The sequence below is a fragment of the Zea mays genome, chromosome 10, assembly GCF_902167145.1.
Source record: "Zea mays cultivar B73 chromosome 10, Zm-B73-REFERENCE-NAM-5.0, whole genome shotgun sequence".
Classification (NCBI taxonomy): domain Eukaryota; kingdom Viridiplantae; phylum Streptophyta; class Magnoliopsida; order Poales; family Poaceae; genus Zea; species Zea mays.
Window position 1 is genome coordinate 150,969,998 of NC_050105.1, and position 22,593 is coordinate 150,992,590.

Here is a 22,593-nt window from a genome sequence, read left to right on the forward strand (position 1 = left end):
ATCCACTATCTGACCTTAATCATCCCTTTTTCCATAACTATGTTATTTTTCTTCGTCCTACATAGTTTTTATGGCATAAAAATATTTTCAATAAATTAGACGGGCCATGGTCGGGCCCAGATATATTTCCTTAGTTCTTGCTGTCAAAAATCCAAACCATGCCCATTAAGGGCTTGTTCGGTTAGGCCAATCCAGAAGGAGATTGAAGAGGTTTAAATCCCCTACTAGTCAAAAATGACTAGGAGGGGATTTAAACCCCTCCAATCCTCCTCTGGATTGGTGTAACCGAACACACCCTAAGCGTTGCGGGCCGGACCGGGACTTACCTAAAATACTCATGTCTACCTACCACAGTACCACTACCGCCACCGGGTAGACCGGCTTTGGCTGCAAAATGTATCCGTTGCCCCTCTTCCTCCTCGGCCTCCGATCTCCGAGATTTGAAACCGCCTGAACCGCCGCCGCTCCGCCCTACCGTACCGCCATGCCCTCCGCAGCTACCGCCATGGACAGGCCGTCATCCCGTCCATCCTGCTCCACCTCCAAGCCCCGGAAGACCTCCCCGTCCCCTTCCCCATCACCGGTGACGGCGCCTAAGCCCAAGACCGTTGGTTCTAGCCGCCGCCGTAGCCCGCTATCCGACATCAACTCAAGGGACGCCTTGGCCGCGCGCGAGCGCCTTGGGTGCTTCCGCTTTTTCCTCCCCTCCGCCTCCGCCTCCGGGTCCAGGGCCAGGTCCGCGTCCACCCCGCGGACCCCGAAGCGCCCCGACTCCAAGCCCCGGCCCGGGACCAGGAGGCCGAACCAGCTCCCGGATAAGGAATCGAGGACTAGGGGGCAGAAATGTCCCGGGAAAGAGCCGACAATATGTGGTCGGGAGCCGATCGGTGCGCGTATCAACAAGATCGGGCCGGCCGCCGGCAACAAGCAGTGGCTGGCGAAGGACGAGCAGCTGGATCAGTTCCAGGCCTTGACGCCGGAGAAGAAAGCGGATTCCGAGGCCACGCCGTCTACCGGCGCGACGCCGCCTGTCCACGCGTCGATCTCGCCCGAGGTGGCCGCGGCGTGCGGGTCCGCGACGCCCGCGTGCTTCGCGGCCGGCCACCACGTTGTCCCCGGCGTCGGGGACCGCCGCAAGTGCCGGCCTCGGGGAATCCTGGCGATCGCGGGGGAGGGGTTGACTAGCCAGGACCTCGACGAGGAGCCGTCTCGCGCGTCCATCCACTGGCTGTCCTCGCCGTCGGGGGCGGTGGCCTGGACGTCCTCGACGAAATGTGGCAACGAGGAGGCGTCGGTGAACTGGCTGGTGTCCCCGCGCGACGAAGGCGGGGTGGACCTGCTCGAAGATGAGATCTTCGTGCCCAGATGCTCCTCGGAGGACGCGTTCTGGCGCTTCTCTCCGGACTGCACTGGGCTGTTAGGCTCGCCGCTGCTCAGCGGTCTGCTGGATTCCGGCACTCCGTCGTCGGAAATGTCTGGGGCAACGCCGTCGTCAGGGTTTCTCCCAGTGCAGAAGACTCCAAGCAGTGGCGATAGCATCAGTCCTTTCTCTCTTATTGTCAAGCGAGCATCGGAGTCCTCTGCCAGATTTCGGACTTTGTGTGCCCAGCAGGGACTGGGCAGCAGCTACCGGTACGATTCGGTGGCGGATCCGACACCAATTTCTGGTGAGTCATGGCCTGAAAGTGTTAGCAATTGTACACGGTCAGGGTTGACAAGGACAGGCAGTCGTCCCCTGAAGATGATGGATCCAGTGATGGAATGTCTTGAGATGATGAGTTTGTCTCCAAGGCCTGGGGACGATGACTATGATGGAAATGGCACACTGCCTGCACCATTGCCTCAGCATAGCTTCCAGTTTGCAGGGGATCCGACGCCTCTGGAATCCATAGACTTGACCTCTTTTAAGAGGTCTCCTCGTGACATAGAATTGAAGGCAAAGGACACAAGTTTCCGGAAATCAGTCATGGAAGACACTCGGATCTCTTGGCGGGAGGGGCTTGTCAGCAGAATGTTTGATATGGGTGACTTGGATTGCTGCAAATGGCTGTCTGACGATGAAGATTCACCAGTGTTTTTGCACACTGACAAGGCTTTGGCTGATGGTACCAATTTTGAGCCATGTAATGGTTGTTGCCTGCATGAGGGTGGCGACCGACAGGAAGCATGCGGCTTTGGCTCTGTTGAGCTCAGTTGCATTGGTGATGAACTGAACAATGATAGCATCAAGGCCTCTCCAAATCCTGTTACAGTTGCAGAGTCCATGAATGCAGAAGGATTCGAGCTTGTCACATCGGATGACTCTGATTGGACTCTCTTCTACAAGAATTACTTGTTTGAATCATGAGATATCTGAACTGCAGCTGGTTTCTTTGCTCAGATGTTTTGTACTAATTGTACCACTAGAACCATTGCAAACACACATTTGTGTTTGCTGCATCCTTGTACTTTTTTGTCAACATTTGAAGTTTCCTTTTACATTCTTTGGTAACTCATGTAAATTATGTTAGTACATAAATTTGTTTCTGGAATAACCACTTGTGGTCCCTTTTAATCTATTGGAAATAATTCAGGGAGTATTTTACAAAGAAATTGTTTTTTTTATCAACAATTCATTCGAGCTGGTCCATGAAATGAAAGATGATGGCATTGATCTGGTAATAGCTGTGTTTGAAAGGCTGAAGGTACAGTGGGGAAAGGCATCTCATGATTAATTTCCATGTGTTCCTAACAAAGAAATTGTTCTTAACCTGTATTTGGCAGTCTGATTAAAGTTTTTCTCACTTTGCAGGAATGAGGCTTCAAACTATCAATCTATATCTATACTACTTATTAAGAAGGTAAGAGTAGTCGGCCGTTCTGCCGTTCTGCCCTCCCCCGTTCCGCGCGCAGAAAAAAAATCAAACCATGGCTGCTCGGGGATCGAACCTTGGATCTATTGAGCAGAATGCCTAGCCTTCCACCCTCTAGCCAACATGACTCATGTTGAATTGCGTACAACTTCAACTAAGACGTCTTTTGTGTTTAAACCGCCGTCCACTCTATATGCTCACTGAGTCTAGAAAAACGTTTATAGCTTGACCCCTGATCTTTCTGGAATTTGGGACACAGTCCAGGAAATAAAGAAAATATGGAAAAGGAGTTTAGAAATTGATTTTTAGTTTAAAAATAATTGCAGAAACCCATTTAATTCATGAAAATTTCATATTAAATCCAAATGAGTTCATTCCAATTTCTATAAATCTATAATATTATTTTTATCACATAATACCTCTGTTTTGTCATGAAAACAACAATAAAATTGATTTCCTAATTAATCCTATATCAAATACATAGAAACTTTGGAAATTCGTAACTTCCCCATTTTAATTCCAAATTGAACCGTTCCAGTTGTGTTAGTCTCGTATGAATATTTACTACGCAGTAACAACATTGATTATACCATGTTTCATACTTTTATAATTAGATATTTATTTATCCTATGTTAATTGGGTTAATCTATGTCTATTGGATTAATTTATTTAATATATTAATATAGTATTCTAACTTTATGGTTATACGATGTTTGACCATTAGTCTTGCAAACACACACACTTACCTTTTTGTTTAAGCAAAAGCGTATGGTGGTACGTGTCCGATGACTAACGATGTACGAGAGAATTTCTTCTGGTATGTGTGAAACATGCTCTCCAATAATGAGACCATGCAAATCGTGACATATATCGAAGTCTGCATGATACTGATGGTTGCAATGTAGTGGTGAAACAGATAGATTATAAATAACAAAATTTATGTATGGTCAGAATCACAAATTGATTATCTATACTACTTATCCCTACTACTAATTAAGCATGGAGAGTGGGCGCCTGGCGCGTCCATGCCCCCGCCTCCCAATCTCTACCGTCCTGGTTCCACCAACCTCACAGGCCACCCACACCGAGCAGAATAATCCCCTCCACCGCCATCAGCGCTCGCGCGCGCAGATCCCGCTCTCAGCGCTCGCCCGCCATCTGCGCTCCATGCTTAGGGTCCGCCATCAGCGCTCGCCTGGCTGCTCGACACATTCGCCAGCGCCACCTTCGACCAGATCGACTCCGCCTACCGCGAGGCCGGAGGGGACCCATTTGTGGCCGCCAGTATCCTGTCTTCCACGCAGGACATGCACCCGCCGCAGCCCCCCGCCGCCACTGGATCTCTCGCCGCACAGTGGATCTGGTGGAAGAAAGGCTGGTCGGAGGCCCAAGCGGGTTGCGGTGGCCGCTACGGGCATGGTCGCGGACGTGATTGGCAAGGAGTACACACGATCCACGACTAATTCTGTAGTAAGCATGCCAAATGCTTGGAAGGGTCGAGACGGGGAGAGCGATGGCGATGGATCTGGTGGCCGCAAGGACAGTGTTGAAGAGGTAGAGCAGTTCCTGTGCTCCATGCTCGGGGATAATTCCGAGCTTGGCATGGGTGTTGTCAGAGACGTGCCAGGTGAGCCTGTGAGGCATTTTTTCACTTGCTGGTCTATAGTTGTCCGTTCAGAATTCTTCATTTTGACCAATCGGTGTCATGCCGCTGTTTTCATGACTCGACTGAATTCTGGAATCTAGACCTTTAATTTGTAAACCCTATGCCCTTAGATGCAGCGAATGTTCAAAAGATATATATACAGATGTTCTATTAGGAGCAACATATTACAAGAACATGAAAATGGATCCTTTAGATTAAATATTCAGTGATTTTTTAGCAAAGATCTTATGAAAAGAATGAACTTCTGGCTTATTGTTGCCTACTATTTGCTCATGCTCCAGCCTCTAGCTAATTTCAGTGCCCGCCACAGAAGATGAAGCATGGGCTATTCAAGCTCTAGAGTCAAGGTGGAAGAGATTTTGACATATCCATAGAAATGAAGTTCTACTAATTTCACTTACATACATAGGCATATGACTGGTGCTTGTTTTCTACTTGAACTTAGGTAGCAGTCGTGGTTCGTTCTCGATAATACTACTTGCTTTTTTTACACAGCTGGCGTTAATGACACAGGTTGTATGGTCCTTGATGAACAAACAATACCTGGGGTCATAGATTGTCTGCATGCATGCTAGATGAGAAAAAAATAGCCAGCCGGGGGTGTTTGGATTCACAACAGATGGTTGAGAAGCGCAATGCGCAAAAACTGACATAAAGGTAACCACTTTGTTAGCGGGTGATTTGTTGCAAAACTCTAGGAACTCCTCAGTTGGCCTAAAACAACGTGTTTCTGTACTGGTTGATCTGTTTTTGCAGGGTAGCTAAGCAGTTTCGCAACTAATCATTTGTCTTTCGACATCCGTGTTGAAACAAGGATCAGTCCCGCATCTATACATGTCATTAGCCACACGGCTCAGGAAAACCTTAGTCCCCCATTTGTTCTCCTAAACATACATATTTTTTTCTTAGAAATATCTTAGAATTATATTTTTGGGTGTATCAACATGAGCATGAGCATGAGCATGAGGTGTAAAATCATTGCAGATCCGTAAAAAGCTAGAATGATGCTTGGATCGAACTTATCCTTGATCATGATTTGTGGTGCTAAGGGAACAATGATAGATTGATTTGAGGTTTGCAGGTGTAATCATGTGTATAATAACCTTTTTTATTTTTCCTCTGTCCATGTGGTGTAGTACCTGAAAAGCAAAATGATGCCTGCATTTGTTGTGCTTATTGCTGTTAAATATTTTTCTAATTCTAACAGGTCAGTGCCTTGCTTCCTAGCTGTAGCTAGAATGCATGGCCTTATACTTTTATCTGCTTTGCTTGGCCTCTACATCAGACAGAGCCTTGAGGGCATTCATTCATGTGGCCAAGTGTTGGTTTGTAATCTCCCTTGCTGGTGAATTCCTAGAGACAATTTGGGGATTTGTTGTGATGAGAAGGTTTTATTGGGCTTTTGGGCCCGGGGAGTCACGTGTTGTGATCTCATCACTCCTCAAGTGCCATCTTGGCGTTCTGCACTTGAATGGTGATGGTTCGTGAGATGTGATTAGGAGTGGTGATGGATTATGTCTTTTCACAATTTGTTTGAACCCTTTAATTAATTTTAGTTCAAAAGTGAATAAAAATAAAACATGATTCTGATTCGATCTGATCCTTAATTTTATAGTGTAAAATTTATAGCTCGTTACCACCCTATATGTGATTGAGAATTTAAGATTAGTGGATTTGACTTCTGACCGGTTGTTGCCTGCTAATGTCCCGTTTACTGGAATCCTAAGAGAGGACTGAAGAACAAACCTAATAACATGGTACATACAATATTTGTAGCCTAGACGTCGCTCTCCATGCTCCCCACCTCGTGCCAACGCACGGGCACATACCTATTTATATATAAGTTATCATGGTATTATATGTCTCCGTTGCAACGCACGGGCACCCACCTAGTAATATCATATGGCTGCCTTATTAATCTGTATGTCAAGGGGCTGTAAATGATCCAGCTTGTTGCCTCAAGCAGTCAAGCTTGAACTTATTGGAGGGTCGACGCGAGTCTACAGTTAGGCTCAAGCTTTGCCTTCTCTTGATCTTTTCTATCTTTTTCCTTTTGGGGTCAAAGCCTGAAAGATCCAAAATAGCTGATTTTTTTTTGATTCATGCTTTCCAGTTTCTCTTCGTTTCTCATTGAACTTGGCAATTTCAATGGAAGGACGATCGGTGAAATAAGATACTTGAAGTTCAGCTCTGATTTAAAATTTGTGGAAATTAAATGGCATGGCTGATCATTTGAACTTGAAGACTTACGTTATCTGTGTATCCCTATATTTGTCCGATGAAAAAAAAACTTACTAATGTCTGTTTGGTATTTCTTTATACCAGTGCTTGGCGACCTTCTCTCGTGGACAGCCGTGGTGGAGGGGAGCACCTGCACAAAAAACTTGAGTGTCTGTAGGGAAATGATTGGAAAAGATGAGTGTTGACCTGCGCTTTGCTTTTTGATGGCCAAAATGGCTTCACAAGATTGAGAGGACAGGGAGGGTGCACTAACAGAACTAAGCACTTGAGAAAATATTGGGAGATTCGTCTTCAGAAAATTGGGAGATTCTGAATTTCTGAGCCTTGCAGTCATTCAGACTTTAGTGATAATGGAAACTTTTGACACAATATCAAGACGGTTTCTGCGACCCCCTCGCTACTGCTTCAGTGCCAGAGTTAAACTAACAAATTATGCCTGGACATTTGCGCTTCATATATCTCAATTCTCAACTCCTGTTGTCATCGTCGTAGAAGGATCAAGTATGGCATGCGTGTATCATTGATCACTGCTTGGGTGCCTAAATAAGAGGAGGTGCCAGCAAAAAAAAATGTACAAGAGTTAGGATTAAGTTTGAGGACATGATGTCACATTATCAGACGCGACAATGTGTGCAGCGTGTCTAATAAGGGCTTGTTCGGTTAGCTCTCAATCCATGTGGATTGAGTGAGATTGGATGAGTTTAAATCTCAAACAAGTCAAACTTTTTATTAAATTTTTCCAATCCATAAATAACGGAATTAACCGAACAAGACCTAAGTGAGTTCCTAGCTTCCGTCCTCCTACAGTCCTACCGCTTGCATGTAAAAGTAGTTAGTATAATTACTATGTTTTAAACTTAGCAGCTAAGATTCAAGTCTTGTTGATCCTTATTTTTTGTTTCTTTTTTTAATATGTTTTTCTGGCACACCTAATCGTTATCAGCGGTTGTGCGGGTCAATTGCGGGGGACGCCGCCGGCAGACTAACGTTAGCCGTTGCCAGTTGCCAGGAGAGTGCAGTAGTGACGTTGACGTTGACCGTCGCCAGAAGCACATCGACTGTCCAGACCACCAAATACAAATCACCTGGACTGCTCTATTGTCGGGTCAGCGAACCTTCCCCAATCAATATCGTATACAAATTCACGGCACGCACGCCGTAAACGTGTGTTGCGTCCACCGTCCATCCCTGTTGCCGCACTGATCTCCACGCGCCCGCCGGCTTCCTCGCAACCCTACCACGCCACTCCCCCCCCCCCCCCCCCCCCCCCCCCCCTATAAAACCTTGGCAGCCACCACCAGCCTCCCTCACGACGGAGGATTTCAGGATTGACCGACCCGAGCCGACATGCCTTCAGTACAGGCCGAGGTGGGTGGCGGTTGGAGACCGAAGCAGCAGCAGTACCCTCTGGAGATCCGCGAGGTGTGGGCGGACAACGTGGAGCGCGAGTTCAAGCTCATCCGCGCCGCCATCGAGCGCTTCCCCTACGTGTCCATGGACACGGAGTTCCCGGGCGTCATCCACCACCCTCCCCCGTCCGTCCACCACTCGGCGCTCACCCCGCCGCAGCGCTACGCGCTGCTCAAGTCCAACGTCGACGCGCTGCACCTCATCCAGGTGGGCCTGGCCTTCGCGCCGTCCGCCTCGTCCCCGCCCGCGCTCGCCTTCCAGGTCAACCTCCGCGAGTTCGACCCGCGCCTGCACCGCCACGCGCCCGACTCCGTGCGCCTGCTCGCCGCCAGCGGCCTCGACCTGCCCGCGCACCGTGCCAGGGGCGTCAGCGCGCGCGCCTTCGCCGCGCTGCTCATGTCCTCGGGCCTCGTCTGCAACCCGGACGTGGCCTGGGTCACCTTCGCCTCCGCCTACGACATGGCCTACCTCGTCAAGGTGCTCATGGGGCGCAAGCTGCCGAGGGCGCTCCCGGAGTTCCTCCGCTACGTCCGCGTCTACTTCGGCAACGCAGTGTACGACGTCAAGCACATGGCGAGGGTAGCCTCCGCCCCCGCGCTGCTCGGCGGGCTCGAGCGCGTCGCCGCCGCGCTCCGGGTGCGCCGCGCCGCGGGCCGGAGCCACCAGGCGGCGTCCGACAGCGTGCTCACGTGGGACACCTTCCGGGAGATGGCCAGGCTCTACTTCCCCAAGGAAGGCAGCCTGGAGATGTGCGCCGGCGTGCTCTACGGCCTCGAGCTCCACGACGACGACGGCCGCGGCACCAAGCCGCGGGCCGAGTACGCGCTGCTGAGATGATCAAGAATACCATAGCTTGTTCGTGTTATCATCTTGTACAGTGCAGTCAGTTCCACCCGAACTGAATTCGGGGCGGGAAATAACATAAAGAAAGACAAGCAAGCACGGTTCTTTGATTGGATAATAAATTCTTCTAGGCATTGTTTGAATGGATCCTCCGTTCCGAAGCATGAAAATGCGGGCGACCATCGTCGATCTGAACGAAGAGTGATAGCGTCCCGGCACCGGCAGCCAGCGGGGCAGGGACTGCGATCCATCAACTCAAATTGGTTGCTTCGCATCGGTCAACATGTAATAGAGAATTGCTTATTCGCATTACTCTCTGTGCAAGGCACGTTAGTTACTGATTCATGATTGTTCTAGCTTGGCACAGAGATGATGGAGCGAACGTAGCTTCAATAGTCTTCTGTCTACCACTGACGAACCCCTTCGCGGCGGAGCTCAGGTCCCTTCGCTCCTCGCGCTCCCCTGCCCCTGGTCTTCTCGTTTCTTCAGGTATGGACCTCGCTCTCCTGGACTTTCGGCCAGGGTTGGCCTTCGAGGATTCCCTCAAGTTCAATTTGGCTTCTTCAGTTTGTCCTGCTCGCTCCCGTCTTTAGTCGTCTTTCTGGCTGGTGGTTTCTTTTGGCAGATGCATCTTCAAGTTGAACTCGGATTCTGTTGGTCACCTCCTCCAGGCGGCACTTGGCGGGTTCGCGACTGGCTTTGAGGTGCTTCAGCTCGCTGACCTGGTTTTTCGGTTTTTGGTTTCTTCGATGGCTGTGGGTTTCCATATTTACAATTCCAGATACATTGATCGTAAGGAATTCAGGGCCTTCTTCAACCTTTGGAATCATGGTGGCCCTAACTGGAAACGTGAATTCAAGAATTTTTCGGATGAAGAAGCGGCATCTTGGCAGAAGGTTCGGGGCAAGAAGAGTTTATCTTTTGCGGATATTGTTAGGCTCCCTCTCACCGGTGCTAATGCTATTCCGATTCGCAACAACGTTAAGTTCTCCGGTGGTCATGCGCGTCAGGCTCGGGCTAGTGTGTCAGTGTTCAGTCGTTTGGGGGCTCCTCCTAGTAATCTGGCTCCGGTTCATAGCGCTAGGAGGTTCCCCGCTGGTGGGCTTCATCAGCCTCACCCAAGAATATCTGCGTTCAATCGTTTGGGCTTGCCGTCTTCTTCCTCTCGACGGGGAGCTTATCCCCTCGGTTTTCGAGCTCTGACCCCATTGGCGAAGTCCTTGGCGGCGGAATTCACGACCGTTCCAATTTTCAAAATTCGAATTTTAATCGGTCTCGGCTTCGCAACCTCCAATGGCGTCCCGTTCGGGCTTGGGGGCCTGTTGGGCTGCTGGGCCCGTCGGCCTTTCGCTGTCTCTTCTGTAAGGTGCGTGGGCACTTGGAATTATTTTGCCCCTCTAAGAAATCTCCCTTCAGTTTTCCGTTGGCCTCATTTCCTGCCTTTGGGAGTCGGGCCATTTTGGTGCGAAATCGAAAATCTCCGGACCTCAGTACCTGGTTTCGCTCCCCCGTGGTGTCTCTGTCCGGTGGACCGCCTAGTTACAGTTGCTTCGAGGAGTTCACCCGGGAGGTATTATTAAAAAAATCCGAATCGTCACCTCTCCAGTCCCTGACGCTTTCTTTGGGTGTCACTTCACCAAAACCCCAAACGGCTCCTTCTCCGTCCGCTGGGTGGCGATCTTCGCTTCCTGTTCTGATGGCGTATAGGCGTGTTGATCCTGAGCCCTTTCTTCCGCCGGGCTTCAGTGCTTCGGTGGTCCTGCATCGGGAGGTTATGGCCAGGTCAGTGACTCGGCGTCTCCCGCCATTGCATGAGGATTGGGCCATTATCAATATTCAACCTTTGCCTGATCATGAGGTCACTTTCCTGGCGGTGAGGGACGTGGTCAGAGAATATTTGGTGGAGCACCGACGACTTGGGGTGCGGGATATTCAGCGGTCGCACCTAGGTCAGGTTCTGGTTCAGTTTAGTAGTGTGCTTGAAAGAGACAATCTTGTCTTGCTTGGTCCGCAACATTACCTTGATGCCATCTTCACTGCTCAGCGGCATAATGATGCCTGGAACCACAGAGCCCTTGTTTTTAATTGCGAATGCTGGCTTATGTTGTTGGGATTCCCGCTTGATTATCGTTCATCAGAATACTTGCAGGCTGCCATTGGTTCCTTTGGCAGATTACTCTTATGGGAAGAAGACAGGCATAATGTTTACAGGACTATGCTTAGGGTCCGGGTCACGTCTCGCGAGGAGGTCCCGCAGTTCATTGTTTTCTCGGAAGCTGATGTCTTTATTGGGGACTCGTGGACAGTTCAGTGCGAAATCATTCAGCAAACCTTGCTGGGGGGCCAGGCCCAAGATGAGGACCCGGTTCCAGTGGCCCCGGAGGATGGTCAACAGCTCCCCCTCAAGTTCTTTGGTCTGGGTCAACCTGTGCCTGCTGCGGGGTGGGATCTCAATCTCCCGCCAGAAGACAATGCTCCGGTTCAGCCAGCAGACAATATTCATGGGGATTGGGACCAACGGATTGTCAATGACCCACCTGCGCAGCAGCCCCAGCAGGACCTACCACCGGACGAGCAGCAAGTCAGCAACCCAAATTCGTACCTGTCCTCGGATAGTTCTTCTGGTCACATTCATGGCGTTCCGGTGCAGAATGGGCAGATTCTTGATGACCTGGATGTTGTTGGGACGGTGCTCCCCTTTAATGCCCCTGCCCTACCTGCTGTGGGTGGTGCTCCTTTGAATGGGCTTCAAGTGATTGACGGGCCACCAATCCAGGGAGACCTCCAAGTGCCGAGGGATAATTTTATCCCTGATGCCCAGCCTGTGGAGCCTAACATCAATGGCCCCAATAATGTGATGTTGAATTATATGTTCACCCAGGATTGGTAGCCAAACCCTGTTCTTCTGAGCCACTTGGAAAGGAAAAGGAATGCCCAATTCTACAGGATCTAGGCCAACTACTTTGCTCCTGCTGGTAATCCTGAGCTCTCTGTGCAGATCCCCAAGAAATGGGCTCCTTTTTTCATGTCTAACCTGCTGCATAAAGATTCCTTCAGTTGGTCGAAATCTTTCTTGTCTTCAGATATTCCCTCTGCTTTGCTGGAGTCTGAGTCTGTGACCCACCCTTTGGCCATCCCTAAGAAATGCCCTGATGGCACGTTCCTTGAATCTGTTCTCCAGGAAGAATCTACTGATAACGTCTCTGCTACCTCAGACTCGGCCTCTCTCACCCACAAGCCTGCTGTTGTGGAGTCTGACCTGAGGAGAAGCAAGAGACTTCGTGATGCTCGGGCTGGGTTCAGGCAGGGATCCTGTCAGAAAAAGAACTGCTTGATGTGTCAACACAAGTTCGAGGGTCCTCCCTCCCTTACTGCCAAGAACATCAGAAGCCTTGGGAAAGATTTTGCAACCTGTCAGATGTAGACCTATCCGATAATGCTCTGAAGAAGAAGAAGAATCCCTCTAGCTGTGTGGGTCCCAATAAGCCCAGGAAAGGAGACAAGGAGGATAAGAATCAAGACTCCACAGATGAAGACAACTAATGTGATGGTGCTGCTCCGGATGTGGGGATTTTGCAGGACTTCTCTTCGCCAGGCTTTTTGGCTATTTCGGCCCTGGCGCTTTTGGCTAGTTGTTGTGGCGACAAACTTTGTGGTTTCTGGTTGCGCTGTGTCCTGTTCTAACAGTTTCTCTTTTGCCCACCCAGTTATTGGGTTTGGGTTTCTTTTCGTTGACGAACCTAATCATTCCCCCGATGAATAGTCACAATACTGCTACTTTTTCTGATTGGTCTGTTTTAAGTTTTAATGTCCGAGGGATCAATTCGGTGGTTAAGGGGAATGGTATTCATTGCACGATTAGGGATTCCAGATGTGATATTGTCTGCTTGCAGGAGACCAAGAAGGATTTTTTTGACAGAGCTGACCTCAGAAAGTTTTGTCCCAATTCCTTGGATGCGTTTGCTTTTGTTCCCTCGGTGGGAAATTCGGGTGGCTTCATTACTGTTTGGAATAGCTCAAAGTTGATGGACACTGTTATTTTTCAGAATGATTATGCTCTCTCGTTTGAATTTTATGCTAATTCGTCCAATGAATCCTGGATGTCACCAATATTTACGCGCCCTGTTCTCCGCATGGGAAAATCGAATTCCTCAACTGGTTCTCCAATATAAATATGCCCTCTGAAAAACTCTGGCTGATTGTTGGGGACTTTAATCTCATTCGTAGGCCTAAAAACAGAAACATTGCGGGGGGGACCTTAATCTGATGTTGAAATTTAATGAGGCCATTAGTGAGCTTGACCTGCTGGAAATCCCCCTCCATGGTCTTTCCTTTACTTGGTCGAACAGGCAAAGGGAGCCTCTTCTTCAGAGACTAGATTGGTTTTTCATCTCGCAAGAATGGTCGGCTTTTTACCCCGACACCCGCGCAACGACGCTGCACAGGGATTTCTCTGATCATGTTCCTTGTCTGATTTCTTTCAAGTCAAAGGTCCCCAGGCCTAAGATCTTTAGGTTCGAGAACTTCTGGCTTCATTTTGAGGAGTTTATGACTGTCTTTCAAAATTCCTGGACTGGTCAGCCAACTCTTGCAGACAAAGCGAAAAACTTAACAGCAAAATTTAAGTACACCAGAAAGATTCTCAAAAGTGGCAGCGGTCTCTTCCAAATATTGATAAAACAGTGAGACAAATTAAGTTGCTTATTGAGTTCATTGACATTATTGAGGAACATCGCGACCTTTCGATTGAAGAATGGAATTTCTAGGAGCTTTTGCGAACCAAAAATGCTGATTTGCTCCAAATTCAGAAAACCTATTGGAAGCAACGGGCTTCAATCAAATGGGTCACTGAGGGAGATATTTGCTCTAGATTTTTTCATGCTCATGCAACGGTAAAGCATAGGCGTAATTCGATTGCGCTGCTCTCTGATGATAGTGGGTCAATCTTTTCAGAACATGATCTTAAAGCTAACCTTCTGTGGAATGTCTTCAAAGGTCGCTTGGGTTCTTCTGACTTTTCGGAAAATGTTTTTGACCTCTCTGGCCTGATAATGTTGCAAGAGGGCTTGCATTGGTTAGATGAGCCTTTTTCAAAGCAAGAAATCGATAGTATTGTTGCAGCTCTCCCCTCGGACAAATCGCCGGGGCCTAATGGGTTTAATACCAATTTTCTCAAAAAATGCTGGCCGGTCATTTCTCAGGACTTCTACAACTTATGTGAGCAATTTTATCATGGGGATGTCTGTCTTCGAAGTATTAATGGTTCTTTTATTATTCTGATTCCGAAGAAGGAAAATGCTCAATTGGTGGGAGATTTTAGGCCAATATCGCTTCTAAACAATAGTATGAAAATCATCACTAAGTTGCTGGCCAATCGATTACAGACAGTGATGACCTCCCTAGTTCACAAAAATCAATATGGCTTCATCAAAGAAAGAATCATTCAGGACTGCTTGACTTGGGCTTATGAATATATACATTTATGTCATGTTTCCAAAAAAGAAATCATCGTGCTCAAGTTGGATTTTGAAAAGGCCTTCGATACTGTTGAGCATGATCTGATCCTACAGGTGCTGTCCTTCAGAGGCTTTGGGCCCAAATGGCTGGGCTGGATTAGGGATATCCTCCAATCTGGCACGTCTTCGGTCCTCCTTAATGGTGTTTCAGGCAAAACTTTCCATTGCAAGCGTGGGGTAAGACAAGGAGACCCCCTTTCGCCTCTTTTATTCGTTCTAGCGGCAGATCTGCTTCAAAGTATAATCTGTTGGGGACTTGATCTCAAACGCTAAGAGTTAAGAACAAGGCAACATAGAAAATATTAAACATTAAGGTCCTTCGTCCTCTGAAACATTATGCCCCTTTGGAAAATAATGCTTTAGGACGAAGGTCATAAAGGACATACCTTCGTAAAATTAATAAATAATGCCGAAGGGTTCATATAAAGCATGAAATATAAACATTAACATAAAATCATTTCTATTTTATTCATGTGAAGAAATAGAAATGATTTTAAATTACACATGTACCTTCGGTCCTGAGAGAAGGTAAAGATTACAAGCGTGACGCAAAAAGCCAATGCCAAGTCAGCGTGAACAGTACGGGAGTACTGTTCATCTATTTATAGACGCGGGACGCAGCCCACGTGAAATTACATCCATGTCCATCACATTTGTTGAAGGTTTATGGAAATCTGTCGAGGCCCCCGAAGTCTTTTCATCTTTAAGTCGGTTCCCCCTTATGCCATCGCGCCGAAGCTTCCCTGCGCACAGCTTCGGCTGTTTTCGACCTTCGTCTGGTTCAGGCTTCGTCCTGGCCGTGCTCCATATCCATAATTCTGAATCCGAAAATACCTGTTCACATAATCCACTTGGAAAACATTGTCAGATCATGTTTTTGAGGACCTTCGGAGGACGAAGGCCCCCAACAGTAGCCCCTCGCAATATTAATTTGTAAGTAATAAATTCAGATTGCGATATGGACGAAGGCCTTGAGCCGAAGGTCCGAAAAAACACCTTCCCTTTGCTAGAATAGCAACATTCACTGACAAGCGGGGCCTTTCAATTTTCAACGCCCTAGGCGTATAAATAAGATCACATCGCGAACTCATTTGGTACGCACACTTGCCTTCTGCTTCGGCCCACTAAAATTTTTAGCTCTTGTGCACCAAGTTTTGCTGGTCTTTTTGATTTTGAAGCTTCGGTCTCGGGAATAATTTTTTTAGCGTTTCCGAAGATGTCTGAAGGCAAGAAGATCCCTACTGAAACGAAGCTGAGTCTCGAGGAGGAGAAGAACTTAGGGTTTATTATGGCAATGGCGGAAACCAATACAGAGAAAATCACCAAGGAAATCCTTGAAGGTCTGTCCGAAGACACTGATGACAGCGACAGTTTTGATGTGGAGAGTGGCGGGGAAGAGGCCGAAGATCGACCGTGGCGACCAAGTCACGCGGTTTTTGGGAAAACTGCCATCAAATAGAGCCATATTGATAATATGAGGGGGCGATACTTTCGAGATATAACTATTGTGAGGGCTGATGCTGGAGAAAAGACTACCCCCACCCCCGAAGAAGATGAGGTCGTAATCTTCCGAAGCTTTCTCAAAGCTGGGCTTCGATTTCCCTTAAGCAACTTCGTTGTTGAAGTACTGAAAACATTTCAAATCTTCTTGCATCAAATTACTCCCGAAGCCATTATAAGAATGGGGATATTTGCCTGGGCTGCAAGGAGCCAAGGTTTGGAACCAAACGCTAAAAGCTTCTGTAACATTCATGAGTTGTTATACGAGACGAAGCCCTGGGGAAAGGAGCAATACCACAACAACTTTGGGTGCTACAGCTTCGGCGCGCGCTCCGGGTCAAGCTGCCCTGTGCCGACCTTTCGGAAGAGGTGGCCCGGAGCCTGGATGACTGAATGGTTTTACGTGAAGAATGACCTAACAGCTCAAGAAAATGTGAAGAAAATCATTATGCGACCAATCTGGCAACGCTTCGGTCTTCGAAGGCCGAAGGTTGAAATGGACGAAGCCGCCGAAGAGTGCCAAAGGGCCTTTGGGGTAGTCTGCTCGTTTATTGGGTCAAGGGACTTGGTCCAAGAACACATTGCATTCAGGGTATGGCCACTTGCGGAGAAGTGGGAAATGCCGAAGGAGACCATTAAAGAGCCCGACGAAGGCGGTCTAGTTAGACTGAAATACACATTCAAATATGCTGATAAATTCGTTGAACCTGATGATGACTGGTTGAAGAGCATTGAAACATTAAGTGATGATCTACTTGGGGCATATTCGAAGGCTGAACATACTGCGCTATCAGCAGCCTTCGGAGGCCGAAAAAAGAAGAGACTCAACCGAGTGTTTGATGCAGTCGGGTTCTTCTACCCTGATTATCATTATCCCATCCGAAGGCAAAAAAGGAAAAACACAACTTCTGAAAAAGAAGAAGCTGTAACTGCTCCTAGCGAGCCAGTACCGAAAGGAAAAAGGTTGAAGGTCCTCACACACCGGCCACGCCATATTGAACCAGCTTCGGTGCCTGAGTTTACCGGGGAAACATCTTCGGCCGCCGAAGCTGAACAGCCAACCTTGCTGCCAGAAGTTGTAGTGTTGGCCGAAACGCCATCCACAGAAAAAATAGAAGTGAAAAAACCGACTACGGAAAAAGCATCAGAAGTTTTGAGTCCTATAGTAAATGTCGGAGCAGCAAAAATCCAAAAGGGGCCGACGATGACCCCGAAAAGGAAAAGAATGGTAAATGTACTAGATGTCTTGGAAACGATTAAGTCTTCAAGCACAACTCCAAAAAAGAGTGTTGGGATTGCTGAAACTTCTACTGAAGCTTCGGCGCAACAAGCTGAAGCTAAAGCTGGGCCTTCAGAGCCCTTCAAAGAACAACCTTTTGAAGCCGAAGCAGTAAAAATTCCGGAACCAATATTAGTTGAAGAAACGGACACCGTCATCCCCGAAGCACCTGCCGGCATGCATGATTACATCATACGACATGCTTCGGGGAAAAAGCTATCTGAGGAAGAAACTCATGAGGCCAACCATTATGCAAAGGAGCTGAAATATCCGAAGGGGGCAGTAATATTCAATGGAACAAATGAAGATGACTTCTTATACTGCCTGCCTGATAACAAAGAGCTATCCGTCTGCCGAGAGATGGCGAGAAGCATAGGCTTTCCGAAGCTTGAAGCTGGGTTAAGTGCCATGACGAAAGAGGATCTCGCAGACAGCCTCGCGTACAACAGCCTGAAGGTACGGGAATTAAACACTTGAGAAAAAACCCCCTATTTTTTTTACGCAATTCATTCCTTTTTTCTTATATGAATTCTTTTTCATATAGGGCCTGATCCTAAGCAACGCGTTAAGAGCGCAAAAGAGCGCCGAAGATGAAAGTTATGAAATTGCGTTTAATAATTTACGCTCCGAAGTTATCAAACTGAGAAACGAAGCTTTGGAAAAAGATAAGATTCTGCTTACACTGGTAGATAAAGTGAGAAAAGACGAAGCTGCTTCAAAGGCCCAGGCCGAAGCTCAAAAACTCGAAATTAAAGATCTTCAGAAACAGCTGGCCAGAGCCGAAGAGGATCGCGCTCTTGAGGAAACGAAACGAGAACTTAGTGATTTTATGGTCAGCAAATTGGAATCAAGAGTTAAGGAGCTTCGCACATCTCAGGGGAAATATTATGTGAAATCTGTAGAATGTGTTAATAAAATTAAATCCAGCTTCGCCAGCGTAGGCGCTTTTTCCAGCGAAGAGAATTTCTCTCGAGGCAATCCCGAAGGTCCGCTGGAATGGATTAGCCACGAAGCAGAGGCCTTCGAAGAGATTCTGAACAGTCGTGGCGACATATGTGCTTTTTCGGGCGCCAGAGGAATTGCTTCCGTCTTAGAGAAGAAAGGTTGCGAACATGTAAAATTTTTAGCTCAATCCGAAGCTACCTTATCTTCCGAAGACATCAAGGACCCCTCGGCCGAAGCGAGCGCAGTTGGAGGCAAATTTTTTACTGATATCTGGAACGACGGCGGCCGAGGAATGGCGCGAGAGATCATTGAAAGAAGCGAAAAAGGCATTCACGATGCTAGAAGAGTAGCAGACGCTGCCGAAAGGAGTAGGGAGCCCGAAAGACAGTTAGGTACCAACTAGTCGTTCTTGTTGCGTTGTAATTTTCATTTTAAACTTTGCTCGCGATTTGTAAAAGTACTGAAGAAGTGTTCTCTTCGCTCAGAAACTGTTGGACGATCTGCCGTCCCCCACACAAAAGGGGATGAAGAAATTAATCAAATGGCCGAAACTATCATGGACAAGGTTGTTGACCAACTTCTGAATGAAGCCGCCGAAGCAGTATTGAGGGAAGATTAGGTGCTATTTGGAAAAAACATTTAAAGTGTAATCTATGCAACACTTTGTACATTTGAATGTAATATACAAGTCTCTTTTCATTATTGAATTCTTTACGATGCATGAAACTTTAAATACATACCACTTTTGAGCCTTCGGCGAAAAAACACCTTCCCTTCTTTTCATGCGTCGTGAAGAAGATAGCCTTCGTCAAAATTATTCTGATGAATGACATCGATGCCTCGTGAAAACATTTTCCGAAGCTATTTTCCGAAGCTATGCAACTTTGATATTGATCTGATAAAGTTCGCCCATGTTTCGTGAAAATATTCCCCGAAATTGTATTCCGAAGCTATACAATTTCAATGTCACTTTTTCAAAGCATCCCTTCGAAGGTTGAGAGTGTCCCCTTCTCTTGCCAAATGCGATATGATGTATGATGCTTATGCTATGCAAAATGATGTGATGATGTTATGTTATGCATGTGACATTTGTTCCGAAGATACACATAAAATATATTCGTAAGCTCTGCATTCCCTTAGGAACGTCTTTGGAGCTTCTTCGTCTTTTACTTAGACGGCATCAGCGTTGACTTTTCGCTGTAAGCCTCCCTTAGGAGCTTCTTCGTCTTTTACTTAGACGGTATCAGCGTTGACTTTTCGCTGTAAGCCTCCCTTAGGAGCTTCTTCGTCTTTTACTTAGACGGTATCAGCGTTGATTTTTCGCTGTAGGCTCTGCATTCCTTTAGGAACGACTTCTGAGCAGAAAACTTACGCTGCGCTCCCTTTGGAACGACTTTTTGTGACTTTATAAACTTACTCTGCGTTCCTTAGAACGACTTTTTGTTACTCCGAAGGATTTTTAGTCCGAAGGTCCTTCTTGGTAACGGAAGAAATTTTAGGCTTCGGCAACTTAGGCCTGTGAATCAAATAAATTTTTCTCGTGGAAACAACGAAATTATTACATGGAAACTATCAATGTTTTTTGCTTCACAGAAAATAAAACTGAATAGAAAAGACTGCTATCAAAGGTAGGATATGTCAATAAATGTGCTTCGACTCTGGCACAGTGCTGTTGACTGTGCGAGCTTCGGACTGTTCTCTGAAGTCCCTCTGCTGTGGAGCGTATTGACTCCCTTCTGGCTGTTGACCTTGCTGCAATGGAGGTGGAGGCGGAAGCTGCTGCCAGGAAGCTTGAGGTTGACTTGCCGAAGCTACAGAAGCCGCAGGGTGGTTGTCTATGTATTGTGGGACATAAGGCGGATGAAACGAAGCAGTATGCATAACCTGCTTCGACTGAGCTTGTTGAGATGCAGCTTCGGCTAGTTCCTTTTGCTTCTGGATTGTAACATGGCACGTCCTAGTGGTGTGGCCCTTGCCCTCTCCACAGAATAGGCAAAACAGTCTCCTTGGCTGATCTCCGAATCTTCCGCCGAAGCCCCTGGCGCCTCTGCCTCTTGGAGCTGGTGGCCGAAAGGAAGTTTGTTGTTGCCCCGAAGCCTGTGAGGAGCACTGCGGCCTGTTTTGCTGACTCCCCTTATCATCATTCTGAGTGCTGTGAATGGAACGGACATGCCTCGGGTAGTATCTTCCTCCGAAGCCCCTGGTCATCTCAGAAAATCTGAAGGCCTCCTCCCTTCTTTGGCGAAAGTCATTGTCAGCACGAATGTACTCATCCATCTTTTGGAGCAATTTCTCCAAGGTCTGAGGAGGCTTCCGAGCAAAGTATTGAGCTGCAGGTCCAGGACGAAGCCCCTTGATCATGGCTTCGATAACGATTTCATTGGGCACCGTTGGTGCCTGCGCCCTCAATCGTAAGAACCTTCGGACATACGCCTGAAGGTATTCTTCGTGATCCTGAATACACTGGAAGAGAGCTTGAGCTGTAACCGGCTTCGTTTGAAATCCTTGAAAGCTGGTCAGTAACATATCCTTCAGCTTCTGCCATGAAGTGATTGTTCCTGGCCGAAGGGAGGAATACCAGGTCTGAGCAACATTCCTGACGGCCATGACGAAAGACTTCGCCATGATTGCAGCGTTGCCCCCGTACGAAGACACTGTTGCTTCGTAGCTCATCAAGAATTGCTTCGGGTCGGAGTGGCCGTCAAACATGGGGAGCTGAGGTGGCTTATAGGATGGAGGCCAAGGTGTAGCCTGCAGCTCAGCAGACAGAGGAGAAGCATCATCAAAAACAAAATTTCCCTGATGGAAATTATCATACCAGTCGTCTTCGTTGACGAAGCCCTCCTGATGAAGGTCTTTCTGATGAGGCCTTCTGTTCTGCTCATCGTGAGTGAGATGGCGAACTTCCTCAGAAGCTTCGTCAATTTGCCTTTGCAACTCAGCTAGGCGGGCCATCTTCTCCTTCTTCCTCTGCACTTGTTGATGTAGCATCTCCATCTCTCTGATTTCTTGGTCTAGCTCTTCTTCCTCAAGCGTCGTGCTGACGGCTTTTCTCTTCTGGCTTCGGGCCTCCCTGAAAGTTGCCTAGAGGGGGGGTGAATAGGCAAGTTAAAACTTTTTCAACCAAAACTAGAAGCAAACTGGGTAAAACTGAATTGATCTCGAAATTCACCCAGTTAACTTTGGAAATGAGATGTTCTAAATGATCCACAGGGTTCAAGGTAGTAGATCTGAGAAGGGCACTTCTCAAAATCCACACACCAAAAATATATAAACAAATCTTCCACACAATGGTGAGAGAACGAAGAACACAAATAAGCACAATGACCAAGAATACAAGAGACACAAGATTTATCCCGAGGTTCGGTCACACCACCAAGGTGCCCTACTTCCTCGTTGAGGCGCCCACAAAGAGCCGGGTCTCTTTCAACCCTAATCCTCCCTTTGCCGACCACAAAGGTCAAGCCCACACAATAATCTTTGCTCAAACGAGCGGGTAATACAAACTTTCTTGTGGTCTTCCACAAGATTTGGAGACTCACAAGAGACACCTAGTCGTCTAGGAGCTAGAAGCTCCAAGAGTAATGAATCCACAAAGAACTCGATGTTGTACCAAAGCTCGAATGAAGAAGAACAAGAGAGATTTAGAGATGAAGCACAAAAACCGCAGCTCTCAAGCTCACTCAAAGATTCCTCTCCAAAGATTTGAAATGGGAGAGGCAAGAGATGTGTGTGAGGGAGAGGGAGGTGTTTCTTGGGTTAGAAATGGAGTTCAAATCGTGCTCACTGCTTTGGGGAGAGAGGTAGGAGGTAGTATATATAGTTGGAGCTCAAAACTAGCCGTTGGGCCAATTTTTCTGTTTGAGGGCGGTTGAGCCTCCCCCTAGGGCGGTTGAGCCTCCCCTGGCAGGCCTAGCAGCCTGTCTGCCAGTCTGACTGGCAGACTGACGCGTAGACTGACCGCAGACTGGTCAAAGTTGACCAACACCGGTTGAACCGCCCAGGGGGGGCGGTTGAACCGCCCCTGACACCTCTGGCGACCTGTTTGCCAGTCTGACTTGCAGACTGTTGGTCAGAGGTCAGAGGGGTCAGAGACCAGCTGAACTGCCCCTCAGGACCAATTCAACTGGTCTTGACCAGAGAGTTTAGGAGAGAAAACCCCAGCTCAACTGCCCGGAGGCAAGTTCAGCTGGTGTATGGTCAAAGAGGTTCACAGCTGAAGTTGAGTTCAGCTGAAGTTGAGAAAGCTCAACTCAGCTGAAGTTCAGCTCAGCTGAAAAGCTCAGCTGCAGCTGAAGAAGCTCAACTCAGCTGAAGTCAAGTTCAGCTGGAAAGCTCAGC

At 47.7% G+C, this 22,593-nt stretch overlaps 2 protein-coding genes across 2 annotated transcripts; both read left to right on the forward strand.

Moving 5' to 3' along the window:
- Positions 1-384: 384 nt before the first annotated feature.
- LOC100274826 (uncharacterized) lies at positions 385-2,585 on the forward strand. The gene has a single exon (NM_001149095.1). The coding sequence runs from the start codon at positions 485-487 to the stop codon at positions 2,345-2,347; it is 1,863 nt and encodes a 620-aa protein (NP_001142567.1). The 5' UTR covers positions 385-484; the 3' UTR covers positions 2,348-2,585.
- Positions 2,586-8,073: 5,488 nt separating this feature from the next.
- On the forward strand, positions 8,074-9,157 carry LOC103642973 (probable CCR4-associated factor 1 homolog 11). The gene has a single exon (XM_008666124.3). It carries the CDS (start codon positions 8,107-8,109, stop codon positions 9,004-9,006), a length of 900 nt encoding a protein of 299 aa, XP_008664346.2. The 5' UTR covers positions 8,074-8,106; the 3' UTR covers positions 9,007-9,157.
- Positions 9,158-22,593: the final 13,436 nt, after the last annotated feature.

Coding starts and splice junctions, on each gene's coding strand:
- LOC103642973 (XM_008666124.3), top strand. CDS start 8,107: ATGCCTTCAGTACAGGCCGAGGTGGGTGGCGGTTGGAGACCGAAGCAG.
- LOC100274826 (NM_001149095.1), top strand. CDS start 485: ATGCCCTCCGCAGCTACCGCCATGGACAGGCCGTCATCCCGTCCATCC.